The sequence below is a fragment of the Vipera berus genome (genome assembly GCF_964194415.1).
Source record: "Vipera berus genome assembly, chromosome: 6".
In the NCBI taxonomy this organism is placed as follows: Eukaryota; Metazoa; Chordata; class Lepidosauria; order Squamata; family Viperidae; genus Vipera; species Vipera berus.
Window position 1 is genome coordinate 83,128,634 of NC_138208.1, and position 18,136 is coordinate 83,146,769.

General features: G+C 42.4%; 1 protein-coding gene across 2 annotated transcripts in view; it reads left to right on the top strand.

Annotated features, from left to right (window-relative positions):
- Nucleotides 1-18,136, top strand: part of SOX5 (SRY-box transcription factor 5) — a gene marked incomplete at its 5' end in the record, with an annotated part of 509,776 nt that overhangs the window by 244,511 nt on the left and 247,129 nt on the right. For both annotated transcript variants that reach the window (XM_081330567.1, XM_081330566.1), the window contains 2 exons: nucleotides 10,082-10,254; nucleotides 13,953-14,021. In XM_081330567.1, the coding sequence (XP_081186693.1) occupies nucleotides 10,082-10,254; nucleotides 13,953-14,021 (242 nt within the window). The remainder of the gene's footprint in view (nucleotides 1-10,081; nucleotides 10,255-13,952; nucleotides 14,022-18,136) is intronic.

Below are 18,136 nucleotides of genomic sequence, written 5' to 3' on the forward strand. Positions count from 1 at the left end.
TTTTGTTTGTTTTAATATTTGAAGGTTACGAGTTTCCCATAGTCACTGAGAGTTGGGTGGCATATAAGTTTGATTATGATGACGATAAAAGGGACGCGGTGGCTCAGTGGGTTAGGACGCTGAGCTTGTCGATCAGAAGGTCGGCAGTTTGGCAGGTTGAATCCCGAGTGCCGCGGAACAAAGTGAGCGCCTGTTACTCGTCCCAGTTTCTGCCAACCTAGCAGTTCGAAAGCACGTAAAAATGCAAGTAGAAAAATAGGGACCACTCCGGTGGGAAGGTAACAGCGTTCCGTGCGCCTTTGGCGTCTAGTCATGCCGGCCACATGACCACGGAGACGTCCTCGGACAAGCGCTGGCTCTTCGGCTTTGAAAGGGAGATGAGCACCGGCCCCTAGAGTCGGAAACGACTAGCACGCATGTGCGGGGGAACCTTTACCTTTTTATGATGACGATATCCTGAAATCAAACTTAACTCAAAGTGATTTCATCCATGCGGTTTTCTTAGCAGCATTACGGAAAAAGCTTGATGATTTCTTTTCTTTGTTAGCAAAAAAAAAGTCTAACAACTACCCAAGAGTTCTCAATCAGTCTCCCATCCAAATACTAACCAAGCCTCATCTTGCTTAGCTTGGCAATCAGCCAGAATTGACCAGCTGTTGCCACCTGCTTAAAACTTTTAACATGACCTGGTAGATAACCAGCAGCTAGTATTGCGCTGTGGGCATGGTGGATGGGCACACCATATGGCACAGAAGCATTTACAAGGCAGAGGAAGGTAGGGGAGATAATAAAGCATGTGTTGCAATCTCACAACCAAACCTTTTGATTTACACACTGGAGTCCGATGTTGAGACACAACTTCAATGAACAGCCAGGATTTGCACCACAATGTGCTGTTGCATACATAATGTCATTTTCCCCCCCATTTCCATGATTTGTGTTATCTACCAGGTACTCTAGCTTTAGGCTAACCTATGTAACTGTTTGCAGACCAGGCAAAAAGGAAGATGGATGTACAAACTTATGAATAAACTAGCCCCAGAGAAGAAAGATCTGTAACCAAGTATGGAAGTCTACAAGACCTGCCTTCCTCAGAGATAAGCTTTGCAAAGCACATTTCCACTGTCAGCTAAGGCAACCCAGCAAACAAACACATATTTTACTTCAGGAGAAAATTCCACCACCGAGGAATCCTAAATATGTTTAGGATCCTTCAGTTTTTCATGTAGGCAGATGGAGAGAACAGAACATTTTCAGTCTCTCCACATTGTAAACTAGCAACCGTCTTCACTTGCAAAATAGTTTTTTTTATGCTGAAATAACAAAGTCTAAATGAAAAATAACATTGTTGAAATCTAGCAATGGGGGGTTCAGTGAGGAGTGAATACAGTTTATAAATATAGATGTAGTTCATTGTTTTATTCTTAGCATCCGTTTTTCCCTTCATGGTTTTCCTGAGTATTTCTATAATGTGCAAATCAATCAATTAGAATAGATCTGGAAGGGACCTTGGAGGTCTTCTAATCTAACCACTTACTCAAGCAGGAGACCCTATACTATTTCAGGCAGGTGTCTGTCCAATCTTTTCTTAAAAACCTCCAGTGATGAAGCACCTACAACTTCTGAAGGAAAGCTGTTCCACTGGTTAATTATCCTCAATGTTAGGAAGTCTCTTCTTAAGTCCAGGTTTTCTATCCTTGAGTAGTTTCCATCCATTGTTTCTTGTCTTGCCTTCTGGTGCTTTGGAAAATAAGCATCATAAACAATATGTTAGGGCAGGGTTCTGCAAACCTGGCAACTTTAAGACTTGTGGACTTCAACCTCCAGAATTCCTCAGCCAGCCAGAGGTCCACAAGTGTTAAAGTTGCCAAGCTAAGAATGACTTTCTGCTCAGGAGTCATCTGTTTGAAGAAGAAACTGAAGCAAGATCTGAGTGAGGCCAAAGCTGAAGGTAGATGGAGATGTCTTATCTCCTTCCATGCCCTATCTTTTTTTCTCTGTCTAATTCTACTTCTTTTTATTGCCTTTTGGTTTCTTTCAAGCATTAGGGAAGAGATAGATAGATAGATAGATAGATAGATAGATAGATAGATAGATAGATAGATAGATAGATAGATCTTACCAGGGACATTTAAATTAAGACAAGAGTCGCAAGCATGCACCATTCAGTTGGTTCAGATTGTCCACCTTTATGTTAGATTCTGCAATCTATTCCTGTTCATCTAGACTTCAATTATCATTGGAATTAAAGGTATTTAATATTAGACTCCTGAAAAAATTCTGACATTCAGTGCAATGCAAAACGTCTATGGAGATTCTCAGTCATCCAGCTCATAGTTATCCCAAAGATAACGTCTTTTCTTTGAAGACGTTTCGCTTCTCATCCGAGAAGCTTCTTCAGCTCTGACTGGGTGGTGGGGAATTCCCACCATTCCTCACCATCCAGCCAGAGCTGAAGAAACTTCTTGGATGGGAAGGGAAATGTCTTCAAAGAAAAACAAGAAAGTCCAGATACCTTGTGAAAAAGCATCTTTGGGACAGTGCAAAAAGATCTATGTATGCCTACAATAATTCCTTTCAGGGTGGAGAGAATCCAATTTGGAGATGGAGAAGGGACTCTGACCAGGTCTCTACATGTGGCCTTTGGAAAAGTTGTAGAACAGTATGCGTGTGAGTGTATTTGTGACCGTTGCAGTGTCCCGGGGTCATGTGATCATCTTCTGCGACTTTCTGACAAGCAAAGCCAAGGGGGAAGGCATATTCACTTAACAACCATGTTGCTAACTTAACAGCTGCAATGAATCACTTAACAACTGTGGCAAGGAGGGTGGTAAAATGAGACAAAATCCACTGAACAACTCTCTTCCTTAGCAACATAAAGTTTGGGTTCAATTATGGTCGCAAGTTGAGGACTATCTGTACACACATGTAGCTTGATCCACCAAAACTCCCAACATTGGGGAATTACTGCATTTAATGGCAAACATCAGATATGAACTGGGGGCTCAAACAGCCCCCGCCTCTTGAAGATAAGAGGCTTCCGTGGGAAGGAACCACAGTGAAAAATCAAGAGAATATTGCAAAGATAATGAGGACAGCTTAAAAGCTTAGCTTTAAAGACAGAATGTTCCTATCAATTAAAATAACTTTAGAGGTATGTTTGGAGGTATTATATTTTTCAGCTATCAAAGCTGCCTTTCTCATGATCTTCAAGAGAAAAAGAGAACGCAACAAATCTCTATTTTCTTCTGGTGACATGATCAGGCACCGACATTTTGTACTGTGACAAGCTGGCAGTTGTGAAGTTCCCTGCATATTAAGCCCCACTGTTTCCTCTGTTTATCAGTTAAAATTGCTGTCTAATTTTAGTAGTTATTCAAACTGACTAGTGTGGGTATATGTAAATGCAACTGTTTATATGTAATTATAATAGCAGCGGATTTATTAGGTAGTTTGAGTAAGAGAAAGAGAGAGAGAGAGAGAGAGAGAGGGAGAGAGAGAGAGAAAGAAAAAGAAAGAAAGAGGAGGGAGGAAGGATGAGAGAGAAGGAAGGGAGGGAGGGAAGAAGGAAGGAAGGAAAGAAGGAAGGAAGGAAGGAAGGAAGGAAGGAAGGAAGGAAGGAAGGAAGGAAGGAAGGACCAAAATTTCATTTGATGTTTAAAAAGTGGGTGATTAAATGGGTGTGATGCTTTTTTTTCCACTCAGATTTTATTTGTATTTTTCTTTCACTGGATTTTTCTTAAAAAGTGCTCACCTATTTTGCTTAGGTAATACATTTGTTAGCAAGGAGTTTGACTGTTTGATTTTCAGAGAAAATCTGAAGCAGGAATTTGACAATAGGATCACCTTCCAGATTGCAATGCTCAGTTCAATCCCCTTTAAGCCCAGCCCAAACTACAAGTATTTGTTCTTTTGGTGTACCAACAAATTAAAAAAGATCCATTCTGATACAACTAATTAAACCAGCCAAGTAAACCTCATTATAATCAAAATTGTAAATTTAATAATACTAAAATGCAAAACAATGGAACAAAACAGTTAAACAGAAGTTAGAAGATCAGCAACAATTACATTCTTCAATGCAATGTATAGAAGAGTTCTTTCTTAAATAGGCTGTTCTGCAAATCAGGATAATGATCGAGAAACGGAGATTCTAGGCTATCTCTTCTGAACTCAAGAGATCATGTAGAGCAATGAAATCACTATCCCAGGTGGTAGAGAGGGAGATCAAAGGAAAAAAATAAATCTTTGTTCTAGTCCTGGTCCTTTGCATAAATCAGCTGAAGGAAGATCTGGATGCCAAAAATGGGCAGCGTGAAACACTCAGCATCAACATAAAGTGGCCTTGAAGTCATGCACATCCTAGCATTCAAGTTCCAGTCTAATCCGTAGTCTGAAATCTGTAGAAAGAATTTTTTTTTTTACATTGTGGGATATATCCATCCAGCTCTGACGCTCGTGCAGAAACACACACTCCCATTCATCTGGAAGCAGCATTTGGGAAAAGGTTTTTTTTTGTTTTGTTTTTTAATCTTAATTTCCAAACTCATCTAAAGGAGGAGAAGTCACAATTTCTTTTGCTTCCAGGTTGATAAGACACACAGTCACTGCCCTTGCCACTTGGAGGGACCCACAATCATTCTCTGGTATGCCAACCTGACTTCAGCAATGTGGTCGCTTTGTGTTTTTCAACACGTCTCCCCTCCTACCGGGTCAATATGCTAGCTCAGACATGTCAAACACAAGGCCCGGGGGCCGGATCCAGCCCGCGAAGTGGTTTCATGTGGCCCGCGAAGCCATCCTGGAAACAGTGAGGGAACGGCCCCCACTGCCTTGGCCCTGGCCCAGAGACCCTCCTCCTGCCAGAGACCCTCAGATCTGTCCCACTCCTGCCTGGGCCCCCATAGGCACCCTTGATGCGAACAATGTAGAGCTGGCCACACCTACCCAGTAGGCCACACGCACTCTAGCCACGCCTACCCAGTAGGCCACACCCACCCTGGCCATACCCACCTGGCCCCTTGAGGGCAACCGCAATGCTGATGCGGCCCTCAATGAAATTGAGTTTGACACCCCTGTGCTAGCTCGATTAAAAGGACGATAAATATGTTCACCACTGTCGACCTTCATTGCAGAATCCCCCAACTGAAATGCCAACTGAGGGCAGAGAGGGTGGTGAAGACATCTTCTCTAAGAGTGTGGCTATTATGGGCTATCCAAGGAATTGTCTTGGGGCGGGAGTTGGGGAGCTCTGTTCTGGATATTTGCAAAGTGAATTGCTTTGGGTTGCAGCTGGGTTGCAACTTCGACACTTGCTTCAAATTCCACGTTTCCCCTCTTGCGTATTTCCATAGTTTTCTTTCATAGCAGGTTACTTACTGCTTTCTCTAAGTCAGAGTTCCCCAATCCCTGGTCCGTGGACCGGCACCAGGGGCCGCAGCATGCCAGAAACCGGGCCACGCAAACAAGCGAAGCCCCATCCGTGGGATACAGGCAGCATCCGAAACCACACCCCATCTGGTCCACGGAAAAACCTCTCTCCACAGAACTGGTTCCTGGTGCCCAAAATATTGGAGGCTGTTAGTCTAAATGCTTTGATAAATTAAATTTAAAAGATATGACGTTAATCAGTATTTCTGAACAGCTCACCTTGCAACTGAGAAAGAGGCATCTATACTATTGTGAGTGGAACAAAGAGGAAAAAGAGCTAAATTCTTTAAAAGAACTTTTTCAGTAAAATATTCTTTCTAATGATTTCCATGTCCAGGTATCAAATCCATCATTATAGCAATACCTTAGCAATAACAACAACAACAGCACTTAAGACTTATATACCGCTTTATAGTGCTTTATAGCCCTCTCTAAGCAGTTTAGTGGGTCAGCATATTGCCTCCAACCATCTGGGTTCTCATTTTACCAATCTCAGTAGGATGGAAGGCTGAGTCAACCTCAGTAGGATGGAAGGCTGAGTCAGCCAGGCTCGAACTTCGGACTGTGGGCAAAGTCAGCCTGCAATACTGCACTTAACTATTGTGGCCCTACGGCTTCTTAGTCACCACTACTGTTTGAAGTGAAAACCAGAAAAGTTTCTTCTTAACTACAAACAGGTTATCCTGTGCCATTGTTCTCTTCACACAAAGCATGGCAACTACATTTTTGTGGGTTTCAATAAACTCAGGCATGGCAAATATATATATTGTGGATTTCATTAAAGCGAGGCATGGGAGGCAGTGTTACTGGATTGACAGCGTAGATATTATTTACTTGTATTTTCAAAAATAATGCCATGCATTACATATATTTTCTTGTGGGAACTTTTGCCACTTAACTTTTTTAGTCTGGGAATTATAGACAACAAGGAGGCCTCACATTCATAAAACGCTGCAAAGCAATTTTATACATGCCTTCATGAGCTTGAGGGTTTTTTGTTCCCCGTGAGCTGATGTTTCCTTCAAGAACTCAACAACGGTGTGACTTTTGAGAGTCAGCCAAGAGGATGACCCCCACATATTGGTGAAAAAAACCCAAGGGCACGTCGGAAGTGTAGTAGAGATAAGGTATACATGGGGCAAAACAGTGAGGGATTGAACATGGAGACTGGATAGAGAGGGAAGCCAAGCATATACAGTGCATGAATGAGAGATCAAGGCACATACATTGAATAGATGTGACAAGTTGAGCATATGCAGTGCCTAGTTGGGGAAAATGTCTTTTTACATAAATCTCTCAAAGCAAATAAGTCAGATCTTTACTTGTTTGGAACTCATACTTACACTGATTTTTTTTAACTTGTTTTTTTTTCTGGCAAGGTTTATATTCTCCCAGTGGAATCGAGAGCTTTTCTTTTAAGTTCCCTTAAAAGAAACCTAGTTTCTTTTGCTAGTTAGTTTTAACAATACTAGGCTCATAATAATTTTTGTCTAGTATTAGTCCAAAAACTGATTAAGTGTAGAGTAGCGGCTTCCTATGTTCCTAGGATTCCATATATGATCCAGTTGACAAAGTGCAGTAAAACATGTTGATTTTCGTATTAGTTAGGTGGCATGTCTTCATGGCATGTCTCTTGATTGATCCATAGTTGGCGTGAAAACCACACTTAAACAGGGCTCATCACTGTTGCATTAAGAGTAAAATATTAAATGTCATGTCTCAGTGATTCGAAAGAAGAGGTGGACAATATGTTTATTAGTCGCAAATATTGTTATGACACAAAACGGATGGGGTAGCTAATACTCTAGAAGATCAAAACAAAATTCAGATGACCCTGTTAAGTTTAAGCTAAAAATAACAGAATAAAAATTAATTGCCAGAGTGCCAAATCCTTCACTGAGGGATTCAAATGTGTAGGTATAGGATGGGGGATACTTAACTTGGTGGGAAAATGCAGATTATCACAACTGGAATATGAGTCAGCAGTGAGACTTAGCTTTTAAAAAGACAAATGCAACATATGTTGGCATCAATTGAAATGTACCTTCCGAATTTCAGGAAGTGATACATTTGCTTCATTTAGGCACTAGAACTTAAACCTAAGTTTTCAGAAAGATTCACATCAAATGGAATCGGTACAGAGCAGAAAACTAAGGAAGCTACAAGGAAAAAATAAGGACATCAGCACAGTACTTCCCCCCCCCCCGAGAAAACAAAACTTAAAGGGAATAGCACTTTTCAAGTATTTGAAAAGATGACACGAAGAAGAAGAGCATGACCCCGTTTCCTCTTAACCCAGAATAGAGGGTATGGAATAAATTCTAAGAAGGTATAATTTGGTTAAGGTAAAGGTAAAAGTTCCCCCGCACATGCATGCTAGTCGTTTCCGACTCTAGGGGCCGGTGCTCATCTCCGTTTCAAAGCCGAAGAGCCAGCGCTTGTCCGAGGATGTCTCCGTGGTCATGTGGCCGGCATGACTAGACGCCAAAGGCGCACGGAACGCTGTTACCTTCCCACCGTAGTGGTCCCTATTTTTCAACTTGCATTTTTTACGTGCTTTCGAACTGCTAGGTTGGCAGAAGCTGGGATGAGTAACAGGCGCTCACTCTGTTCCGCGGCACTCGGGATTCGACCCGCCAAACTGCCAACCATCTGATCAACAAGCTCAGCGTCCCAACCCACTGAGCCACCGCGTCCCTAATTGGTTAAAGGCTAGGAAAAACTGAACAACAATAAGAGTAGCACAGGAGTGGTTCCAATTATCCAGAGAGGTGGTGGACTCCCATTCACCAAAGACTTTCAAGCAAAGGCTTGACAGTCCTCAGTCTGAGATGCTTTGATTTGAATTCCTGTATTGAGCAGAGGGTCGGACTTGATGATTTCAGTGAACTGTGTCAGTCCTCTAATCCTATGAACCTCTGACTTTCAACTGACAACTGTCCCTCTTTTGGGCCAGAAATAACAATATGTATGGGAGAAAAAGAACCATCCATGGGGGCAATTATTATCAGAGTTTACCTAGGTAAGTGAGAATGACTTGAAAATGCTGCTTTGGACATGGAGTTTCCCCAAATTCGTGTTCATTGCATTGATGACACTGTCTACCAGCTCGTCCTCTGCCGTCCTCCTCCTTTGCCTTCCATCTTTTCCAGCCTCAGGGAAGTCCTCTCTTCTCATTAGGTGGCCAAAGTATTTGAGCTTCAGCTTCAGTCTCCACCCTTCCAAAGAACAGTTAAGGTTGATTTCCTTTAGGACCAACTGATTGGATCTCCTTGCAGTCCCAGGGACTCTCAAGAGTCTTCTCCAACACCACAGTGTGAAAGCATCCTTCACCGAAGACTTTCGAGCAAAGGCTGGAGAGTCATCAGTCTGAGAATCAAGTCTCCTTTTAGCCTTTGGCATTGTGGTGTTGAGACTGGGCAGTTAACTGTGTCTTGTTGAATTCAGTTTCAGAGAAAAAAGGAAAAGTAATAGGAAGATAGACAATTCATAGATCCATACATAACCGGAAAGAACAGACAGACGAAAGGGAGGGGGAATCCCATTTTCAACATCCATCAAATCCATGCCAAGAGGATTTAAAATCTCAAATTAGCACAAACTGGATTGCACTTTATCTGTCTGTCTGTTTGTCTGTCTGTCTCTGTGTTATGTATGTGTACACTTTGAGAGCAAGCAACTAAATTTCATTTTTAATGTGTGCCAATGTGCCCACAGTAAAAAAAATGACAAAAAATGACAATAAAGGTTATCTTATCTATCATCTATCTATCTATCTATCTATCTATCTATCTATCTATCTATCTATCTATCTATCTATCTATCTATCTATCTATCTATCTATCTATCTATCTATCTATCTACCTACCTATCTACCTACCTACCTACCTACCTACCTACCTACCTACCTATCTATCTATCTATCTATCTATCTATCTATCTATCTATCTATCTATCTATCTATCTATCTGCCGTGTCATATCCAATGACATTAGACAATTAGCCCTATTGAGACCCTTATATTAACAATATACTTCATGTGTGGTCAGAATTCAAAAACCACTCATAACACAGTCCTTTATTTGAACAAAACAGTTTGCTTGAGACCTGCATAGGAGGGTCTGACTGAAGTCAAACGTAAGGGGTGACCCAGTTATTCCTTTCCATTCTTTTTTATTTAATCTGTTTCTTTGATTCCGTTTTTGCATACGGTTTTATTAAAGTTCCGTGTTTTATATTCTGTATTTCGAGACGGCCTACTGGCTAATCAACAATAAAGTTATCAAACGGAAAGTAAAATTTAGCACCCAGAGCCTATTGAGGTCCTTGCCCTGGACAGAAAAGTACTGAGGATCCTGCAGGAAACTCATTACTATGCGCATGTATTCATAGATCAAGAACCTTGGATAGGCAGCAAAGGTAGGACAATTTTAAAAAAAAGGAAGGAGGGGGAATAATTAAATCATTGGTGGGGGGGGTGCTGTTGTGTGCTGCAAAAGGCTTTTTCTGCTCAGCTTTACAAGGCACGTCGGCTTGGAACCATACCCAGATCTCATTTCTGATTCTCTCCTCTTTCTCCTTTTGCCTTTTGTTTGTGTGTCTGTGTGTGTGTGTGTGTGTGTGTTTGTGTGTGTCACCATATGATGCTCAGGGACTCCAGAGAGCCTAGCTGAGAAAGAGAGGCAGCTTATGGGCATGATCAATCAGCTGACCAGTTTGCGGGAACAGCTGCTGGCGGCTCACGACGAGCAGAAGAAATTGGCGGCCTCGCAAATTGAGAAGCAGCGCCAGCAAATGGAGCTGGCCAAGCAGCAGCAAGAACAGGTGAGCGGTTATTAAAAGGGACTTTTAATCTAGTCCTGCTCTGGCATCGGGGAGCAGGAGATTAGCACTCTATTAACGCGTCTTTATTTCTAAGAGGGCTGAAATATTCACAGATCTGTTCCCAGAATGGAACTCGGGGGCTGGAAGTTGTGTTTTTTTTTTAACGTTAAATGGAGTATACAACAGGAGGTGTTATTTTCAGCATGCAGTGGAAGAGAGGAACAGATTCCAGAGTTTTTAAATATAATGATATATTGTCCAAATTATGCAGTGAGTGTTACACGTGGGGTTCTTAAAGCCACCCCCAAGCCCTGCTCTTACCTCCCCTGCCCCAAAGCTCAAGGGGTGACCCCCATGTAGCCTTATCAAAAGAGTAGGGATGAGGGACAAGATTATGGGCAAGGCACCTTAAACATCCGTTGCTCCCCATTTTTTCAGCTTAAGCCCATTTAAATCTGACTCCATTAAATTGTATAATACAGGCAGTCCTCGACTTACGATTTCAGTTGAGCCCAAAATTTCTGTTGCTAAGTGAGACACTTGTGAAGTGAGTTGTGCCTCACTTTACGACCTTTCTTGCCATACCGTAGTTGTTAAGGGAATCACTGCAGTTGTCAAGTTATCAACACAACGGTTAAGTGAACCTGGCTTCCCCATTGGCAGAAGGTCACAAAAGGGGATCGCATGATTCCGGGACTCTGCAACCGTCATAAATAGGAGTCAGTTGCCAAGTGTCTGAATTTTGATGATGTTTTCATGAGGATGATGCAAAGGTTGCAAGTGTGAAAAATAGTCACATCTTACTGTTTTCAGTGCTGTTGCAGCTTCAAATCGTCACTAAACAAACTGTTGTAAGTTGAGGACTACCTGCACTTGGGTGCCAATATTTTGAAGGATCATTTTAACTTTAAATTTCATCTTTCCCTCCCGGGTCTCCCTAAGATGACTTTGTCTCTTTATCCATTTCTATCAAAAAACCTGAACTGACACCTACTTGCTATGACCGTCAAGATCAGGGGTCTTCAAGCTTGGCCCATTTATGACTTGTGGACTTCAACTGCCAGAATTCCTCAGCCAGGCACGCTGGCTGAGGAATTCTGGGGGTTGAAGTCCACAAGTCATAAAAGGGCCAAGTTTGAAGACCCCTGGTCAAGATGAATGTCATCTGCTTTGTTCCTGATTCGGCCGTCATTTCTTCCACTCTTCCAGGGTACCAGCGCTTGGCCTTCCCAGTCTAACCGCACCCTCTCCCTTTGATCTTACCGTCTTTCAATGCAATCATAAAGAACGGGGGGAAGCGGTGTGCTGCAAAATTGAATACAGGACTTTGGCATTATCTTGGTGTGCCCAAAGGCCACTGACACCAGAGACCAAAAAAAAAAATTTCTCAGGTGATAGCGATAACAAGTGTGGGCAATCCAACTTATTTAGAGAGCACCAGACTGGGGAATGTTATGGTCAGTATAGGACAGGGGTGTCAAACTGCTGGCCTGCGGGCCGGATGCATCACGACGAAACCGCGCCCACCCCATTGCCGGCAATGGGGAAAAAGCTCCGCTACGTCGCATGACGTCACATGACATCGCGAGTTTGACATGTCTGGTATAGCAGATAGTTTGGAGCTGGTCATTAATGGCTCCTTGTCAGTTCCTCCATTTGTACAGTATATATCTTCATCAGCTTTCAGAGGCACCACATGACTCAATTTCTGTCTGTACAAAAATCTCAGGGGTTCCTACGTATGTCCCTTATTTGCCATAGAGGTGATCCTCATCTTACGACCACAATGCAGCCCAAAATTTCCATTGCTAAGCAAGGCAGTTGTTAAGTGAGCCGTGCCCATTTTACAACCATCTCTGACCATGGTTGTTAAGCAAATCACTGCAATTGGTCAATGAATCATGCGGTCGTTAAGCAAATCTGACTTCCCCCGTTGACTTTGTTTGTCAGAAGCCAACTGGGAAAATTTCAATTGATGATAATAATCATCATAATAATAATCATATGACTTCAGGACAGTGCAGGCTGTCATAAATTCACACCAGTTGCCAAGTGCCCCAAATTTTGAGCGTGTGACCACGGGGATGCTGCAACAGTCATAAGTGTGAAAAACGGTCCTAAATCACTTATTTTCAATGCTGCTGTGACTTCAAATGATCGTTAAGTGAATGGCTATAAGCCGAGGACTGCCTGTACTTAAAACGTCTTCAGAATGAATGACTTGATCATGCAAAAAGTGTTTCTACATAGATGTTTGGCTTCTGATGCTTTCTCGTACTGTCATAATATGTGCAGTAAAATCTCGAGTCTTCTTCCGTTCTGAAATGCATTGGGTACATTCACTGGAGACTCCTACCCTTGCTTAACTGAACCATGGTTTATTCAGCTCAATTTTTGGTGTTTGCCTATCACACTCAACCATAAGCAATAAGGATATGGATTTGCATGACATACTAAACCGACGTCATTATCTAGCTCAGGGGTAGGCAACCTCGGCTCTTTTATGACTCATGGACTTCAACTCCCAGAATTCCTGAGTCAGCAGCTGACTCAGGAATTCTGGGAGTTGAAGTCCATGAGTCATAAAAGAGCCGAGGTTGCCTACCCCTGAGCTAGCTGATGGCTGACAGTCAGAGGAGGCAAGCACCAAATTCCACTTCAGCAAAATTGAAGTCTTCCTGAATCTAGGACTAGAATTCATTTAAAGTGGAGTAAAAATGGGCCTCCTTCCAAATTGGACTAGCTGACCTGGAATGATGGAAATTGGAATTTGGTAACATTCATCCATGGCTTAAACCAGTATTTCTCAACCTTGGCAGTTTGATGATGTGTCGATGGGGGGGGGAGGGGAACAGAATTCCCTCCAGCTGGCAGGGGAATTCTGGGAGTTGAAGTCTATCCATATTCAAGCTGCCAAGGTTGAGAAACACTTATTTAAACTAAATATGTGAGGGATCTTCCATTTGGATGGATCAAGAGATGTTTTTTCCCCCCTTTAATCCAATCTGAAATTTTCTCCACCTCATTTACAAAATAGTTTATAATTTTTAAAATTTTAATTTAATTTAAGTTATTACATTTAATAATAGTTTTGAATTTAATAATAAAGTAATTTTTATTAAATGCAAACTAAAAAAAAGCCTTCTTTATCCACACTGAACAAAGTCAAGATAATTTTGTAGCGAAGAATGAACACAGGGCAAAAAAAAATATGGAGATATAATCAGCAACTTGGGCACAATTAAAAAGGGAGTTAAACGAATTTCTGGGCCTCGAAGTGATTGGTGACTGCTTATCATTATGATGGTGAATGTCAGCTTCTAATGCTATCAATAGTCAAGGAACACAAGTCAGAAAATGCTACTGCTTTCATGGGTATTTAGCGCTGTGTCATCCATCTGGAGCCTTCTAATATTCTTAGAATTGGATGAGAAAATATCTTCCAGCCGCCATCACCCCCCAAATCACTTTTTTTTCAGTCTAAGAACAAGTTTTCAACTATGACTGCTACACATAAACAATAGTTTACTGAGTAATAGAATGGATGTATCAATTGTTTTAATTTGAACCAGACTGTTTATGGGCCAAGGTCTGAACACACTGAGAAACATCTGTCTTTCGAGGCAGACACGCACAGATGCAAACATACATACGCGCGCGCACTATTAAATTACTTGTACATGTGTTGACCCCTACAGATTGCAAGACAGCAGCAGCAACTTCTGCAGCAACAACACAAAATCAACCTGCTTCAGCAACAGATCCAGGTCAGACATTATGAATCTGTCTGTTATTTTAACTATTCAAGTCTGTTTTCCATTCTTTTTCACTGTCTTCAATTGAGAGATGCAGGGCCAGCCATAATACGTAGATGAATGTCAGGTTCAAGTTCAGGTGAGTGGCTTGAGATCCACGGTGTCTTATCTGTTCACAATGATTGAATTCTATATGAGTGAGGCCCATTGAAAGCTGGATGGAAGGGGCTGAGGAGACATATGGGTTGAAGGAGACAGAGCTCAAGCTCAGCTAATTTAAATGCGTCTTCGCAATGTCAGTAACTACAGCTGATTTTCTGTGACGTGTGGTGTTGAATGAACAGCTGCCTTTCTTGGAGAAACATCTGCAGAGGCTTTTGGAGACACATGTATCCCAGCCGTGAAAACCCCATTCATTTGCTAGGTAGCTGGCGCATGGCTTCCGTACCTAAATGAATGGGCCATGTAGTCTTCCTTCTCACGATGGGAAGCTGATTCACACCGAAACTTTTTTTGTGGGGGGGAAAAAAATCACAGAATGTGGGCAGTGCCATCTGTCACGTGGCCAAAGCACACAGGTGATGGGGGATTATTTCTGTTGTGGCTGTAAATCCAAGATCCTATTCTGTGACAGTAGGTAGGATGAAGTTTAGAAAACAATACATATCTCCTTGTGCACTCTTCTAAGGAGGAGGCTTATGCAAATGTCCTTACTATGTCCTTTGATTGGTTGGCATTTCTCACGTAATAAAAAGAGAAGAGAGAGAGGGGAAAAAATACGTTTTCTGTGCATTGGGGAAATTATGGCTGTAAACAGGTTCAGCAAAGGATATTTTCTGGAAACAGTTTTACTACTAGAAGTAGTAGCTTACCCATCATGTTCAGCGCTGGGGAAGATTTGCCCTTAGTTCGTCGCCGTTTGGAGCACTTTTCCAACTGCTTTTCGAAATTCTGCCTCATTCTGATTACAAAGTTGACCAAATGGTGAGAAAATGACTCTAAAATGATACGATCAGTCATAAGACATCTTGATTTGAATATTTAAGATGCAGACAACAGCAACTTCTGTTTCTCCTCCTCCTCCTCCTCCTCCTCCTCCTCCTCCTCCTCTGTTTTAAAATTCTACTTCCTGGAGCCAATTTTTCTATTAAAGCTTACTAAGATCGCAGTAATTCTTGTGTATTCTGTGTGAAGTGTTCATTGATTTTAATTGACATTTCATAAACTGTCCTAATTTTTTGAGAGTTGTATTGTCAGAGGATTGATCGGTTGACTGACTGATTTGATTTATAGAGCTGCTCCTCTGTCATATGTGGCTTACAATTCAATAAATAAAATTCATAAAACACACTGTATAAAACATAAAAATAAAACACGTAGAGCCGGCCATCATCCATGAACCAATTATCCCTTCGACCAGGAGACAGCCTCTGTCCCACTCCAGGTTCAAGGCCTTATGGAAGGCCCTCGGGGACAAGGACGACCTGAGGGAGGAAGATGTGGGAAAAGTGGGTGCCACAACAGAAAAGTCTCCCCTTCTGCAACCTACAAACCAACAGTACCCAGCTAGGACCAGAGCAAGACAAATGGGGAGAGACAGTACTGTAAGTAACCTGATCCCAAGCCAGCAAGGTCTTTAAAGGTGACAACTACCACCTTGAATTGCACGCACAAACACCCCGGTAGTCAATTAGAATTAGAATTAGAATTTATTAAATTTATATGCCGCCCTTCTCCCTAAGGACTCAGGGCGGCTCACAACAATAAAAACTTAAAAAACACAAAATACAAAATTTAAAAAAGAATTAAACCATTAATGCAATAAATACATAACAATTAACCCAATAAAACCAAATTTAAAACTATAGTCAGTCCAGGCCCGATTGTTGGAACATCCATGTCTTCAGGTCACGGCGAAAGGACCGAAGGTCAGGGGCGGTCCGCAGCTCTGGGGGTAGTTCATTCCAGAGGGTTGGCGTGCCCACAGAGAAGGCTCTCCCCCCTGGGGGTCGCCAGCTGGCATTGCCTGGCTGACGGCACCCTGAGGAGGTCGACTCTGTGGGAGCGAACCGGGCGATGGGAGGTTGACAATGGCAGCAGGTGGTCTCGCAAGTACCCCGGGCCTCAGCCATGTAGGGCTTTAAAGGTAATTACCAGCACCTTGAATCTCACCCGGAGGGCAACCGGAAGCCAATGCAGCTCGCCACTTGTAGAGCGATGTTTGTCTCATACTTGAAGTAATCAGTGCCTGTAAGTATCCACAGCACCACATTCCGCACTAGGTACCTGAAGCTTCTGAATGCTGCTCAGGAACAGCCCGTGTAAAAAGCGCATTGCAGCAGTCCATTCAGGACGTTGCAAGGGCACAAGTGTCCTTGAGCAGAGCTCCCCAGTCCCGGAATGGGCGCTAATGTACAACCCAAAGTTGTGCAAAGGCCTTGTTACCCAGGGCTGCCACCGGAGTTACAGCTTGGCAAACTCCCAAATGCCAAGCCATGGCATACCCTGTTGTGGCTTCTCTTGGCTTCCAGTGAAAGAAAAATACAAATAAAATCTGGGTGAAAAAAAAAGCATCACGCCCACTTAATCACCCACTTTTTAAACATCAAATGAAATTTTGGCAGGTCCACAAATTCCTTCCTTCCTTCCTTCCCTCTCTCCCATCCTCCCTCTGTCCCTCCTCTCTCTATATCTTTCTTCTTTCTTTCTTTCTTTCTTTCTTTCTTTCTTTCTTTCTTTCTTTCTTTCTTTCTTTCTTTCTTTCTTTCTTTCTTTCTTTCTCTTTCTTTCTTCCTTCTTTCTTTCTTTCTTTCTTTCTTTCTTTCTTTCTTTCTTTCTTTCTTTCTTTCTTTCTTTCTTTCTTTCTTTCTCTGTCTATCTCTGTCTATCTCTCTCTTCCTCACTTCCTTCCTTCTTACATCCCTCCCTTCCTCCTTCCTCCCTCCCTTCCTCCCTCCCTTCATCCCTTTTTGTTACTTTATTTTAATTTAACATTTGAACCTTCCAGTGCCCTGAGCTGAGCATGCTAAGCAGTGAAAGTTTTTTTAAACAACAACAACAAAAACAGAGGCCCCTTATATCTCGTAGGGCTGATGGTCTACATTTTTGTCTCTCCTACAAGTTACACTGGTATCACACCAGAAAGCAAACAAGTGTCTAAACCTAGCAAATTCCCAGCTAACCCAGGGCTTTGTTCCGATTGCTATCCGTTCCATCCATCTATCTATATCTACAGACCCCTCCTGGGATTTCCTCACCTCGTTTCGTATCCAGTGAGGGTTTGGTGGTTTTCCTACAAATGCATTTCCCTGCATTTGAAGATTCAGCCTGCCTTGGAGCAAACATTTCAGTTTCCAGATTTTGTCCTCCTTCGGAAGAAGGAGTGTTTACTTCTCCTGCCCGTGGCTTTTTTTTTTTTTTTTGCAACGCGGCCAACTCCCAGTCATCTCTTACACCGCGGGCATTTTAAAGAATGCTTTATTTTATTTATTTATTTCCCACCATATGCTGTGCATATGGAAGGGCCCCGCAGGACGCCAAAGGGGGCGAAGAGAGGGAAAGAAAACTCTTGTCCATTGAACTGACCTACTATGGAGAGCATTAATACGCCATATGATTCGCATCTCAACCATGTGGAGAACATGGAGTCATGAGCACTTTTCCTTGGCAGCCAGAAAAAGGCAGTTTCTGCTGAGGGAAGGTGAAAAAGTGTGTGTGTGTGTGTGTGTGTGTGTGTGTGTGTGTGTGTGAGAGAGAGAGAGAGAGAGAGAGAGAGAGAGAGAGAGAGAGATGATTCAAGCAAAATAACAATAAGTTTTGTTTTTTTTACTGCTGGCTGGTGAAGGAGTTTAGGACGTGGTTTTTTTTATATATCTCCGTCCGCCCCTAATTGACGATGCTTTAAAATTGAATGACTAGCAGTCAAAACGTGTTTGCTTCAAGCTGAGAAGAAAAATGCCGGTGTCGCTGCTTCCAAACTGATTGGGCTTTGTACACAAGTGACAGCCGCAGTCACTTTGAGTGACTGATAAGTGGGAAGCTTTGCAGCTTTATCAAGGAATGCGCAGTCGAAAAAGAAAAGGACTTTGAACCGTTCGGATGCGTTGGCATGTTCGGAATCACCTCAC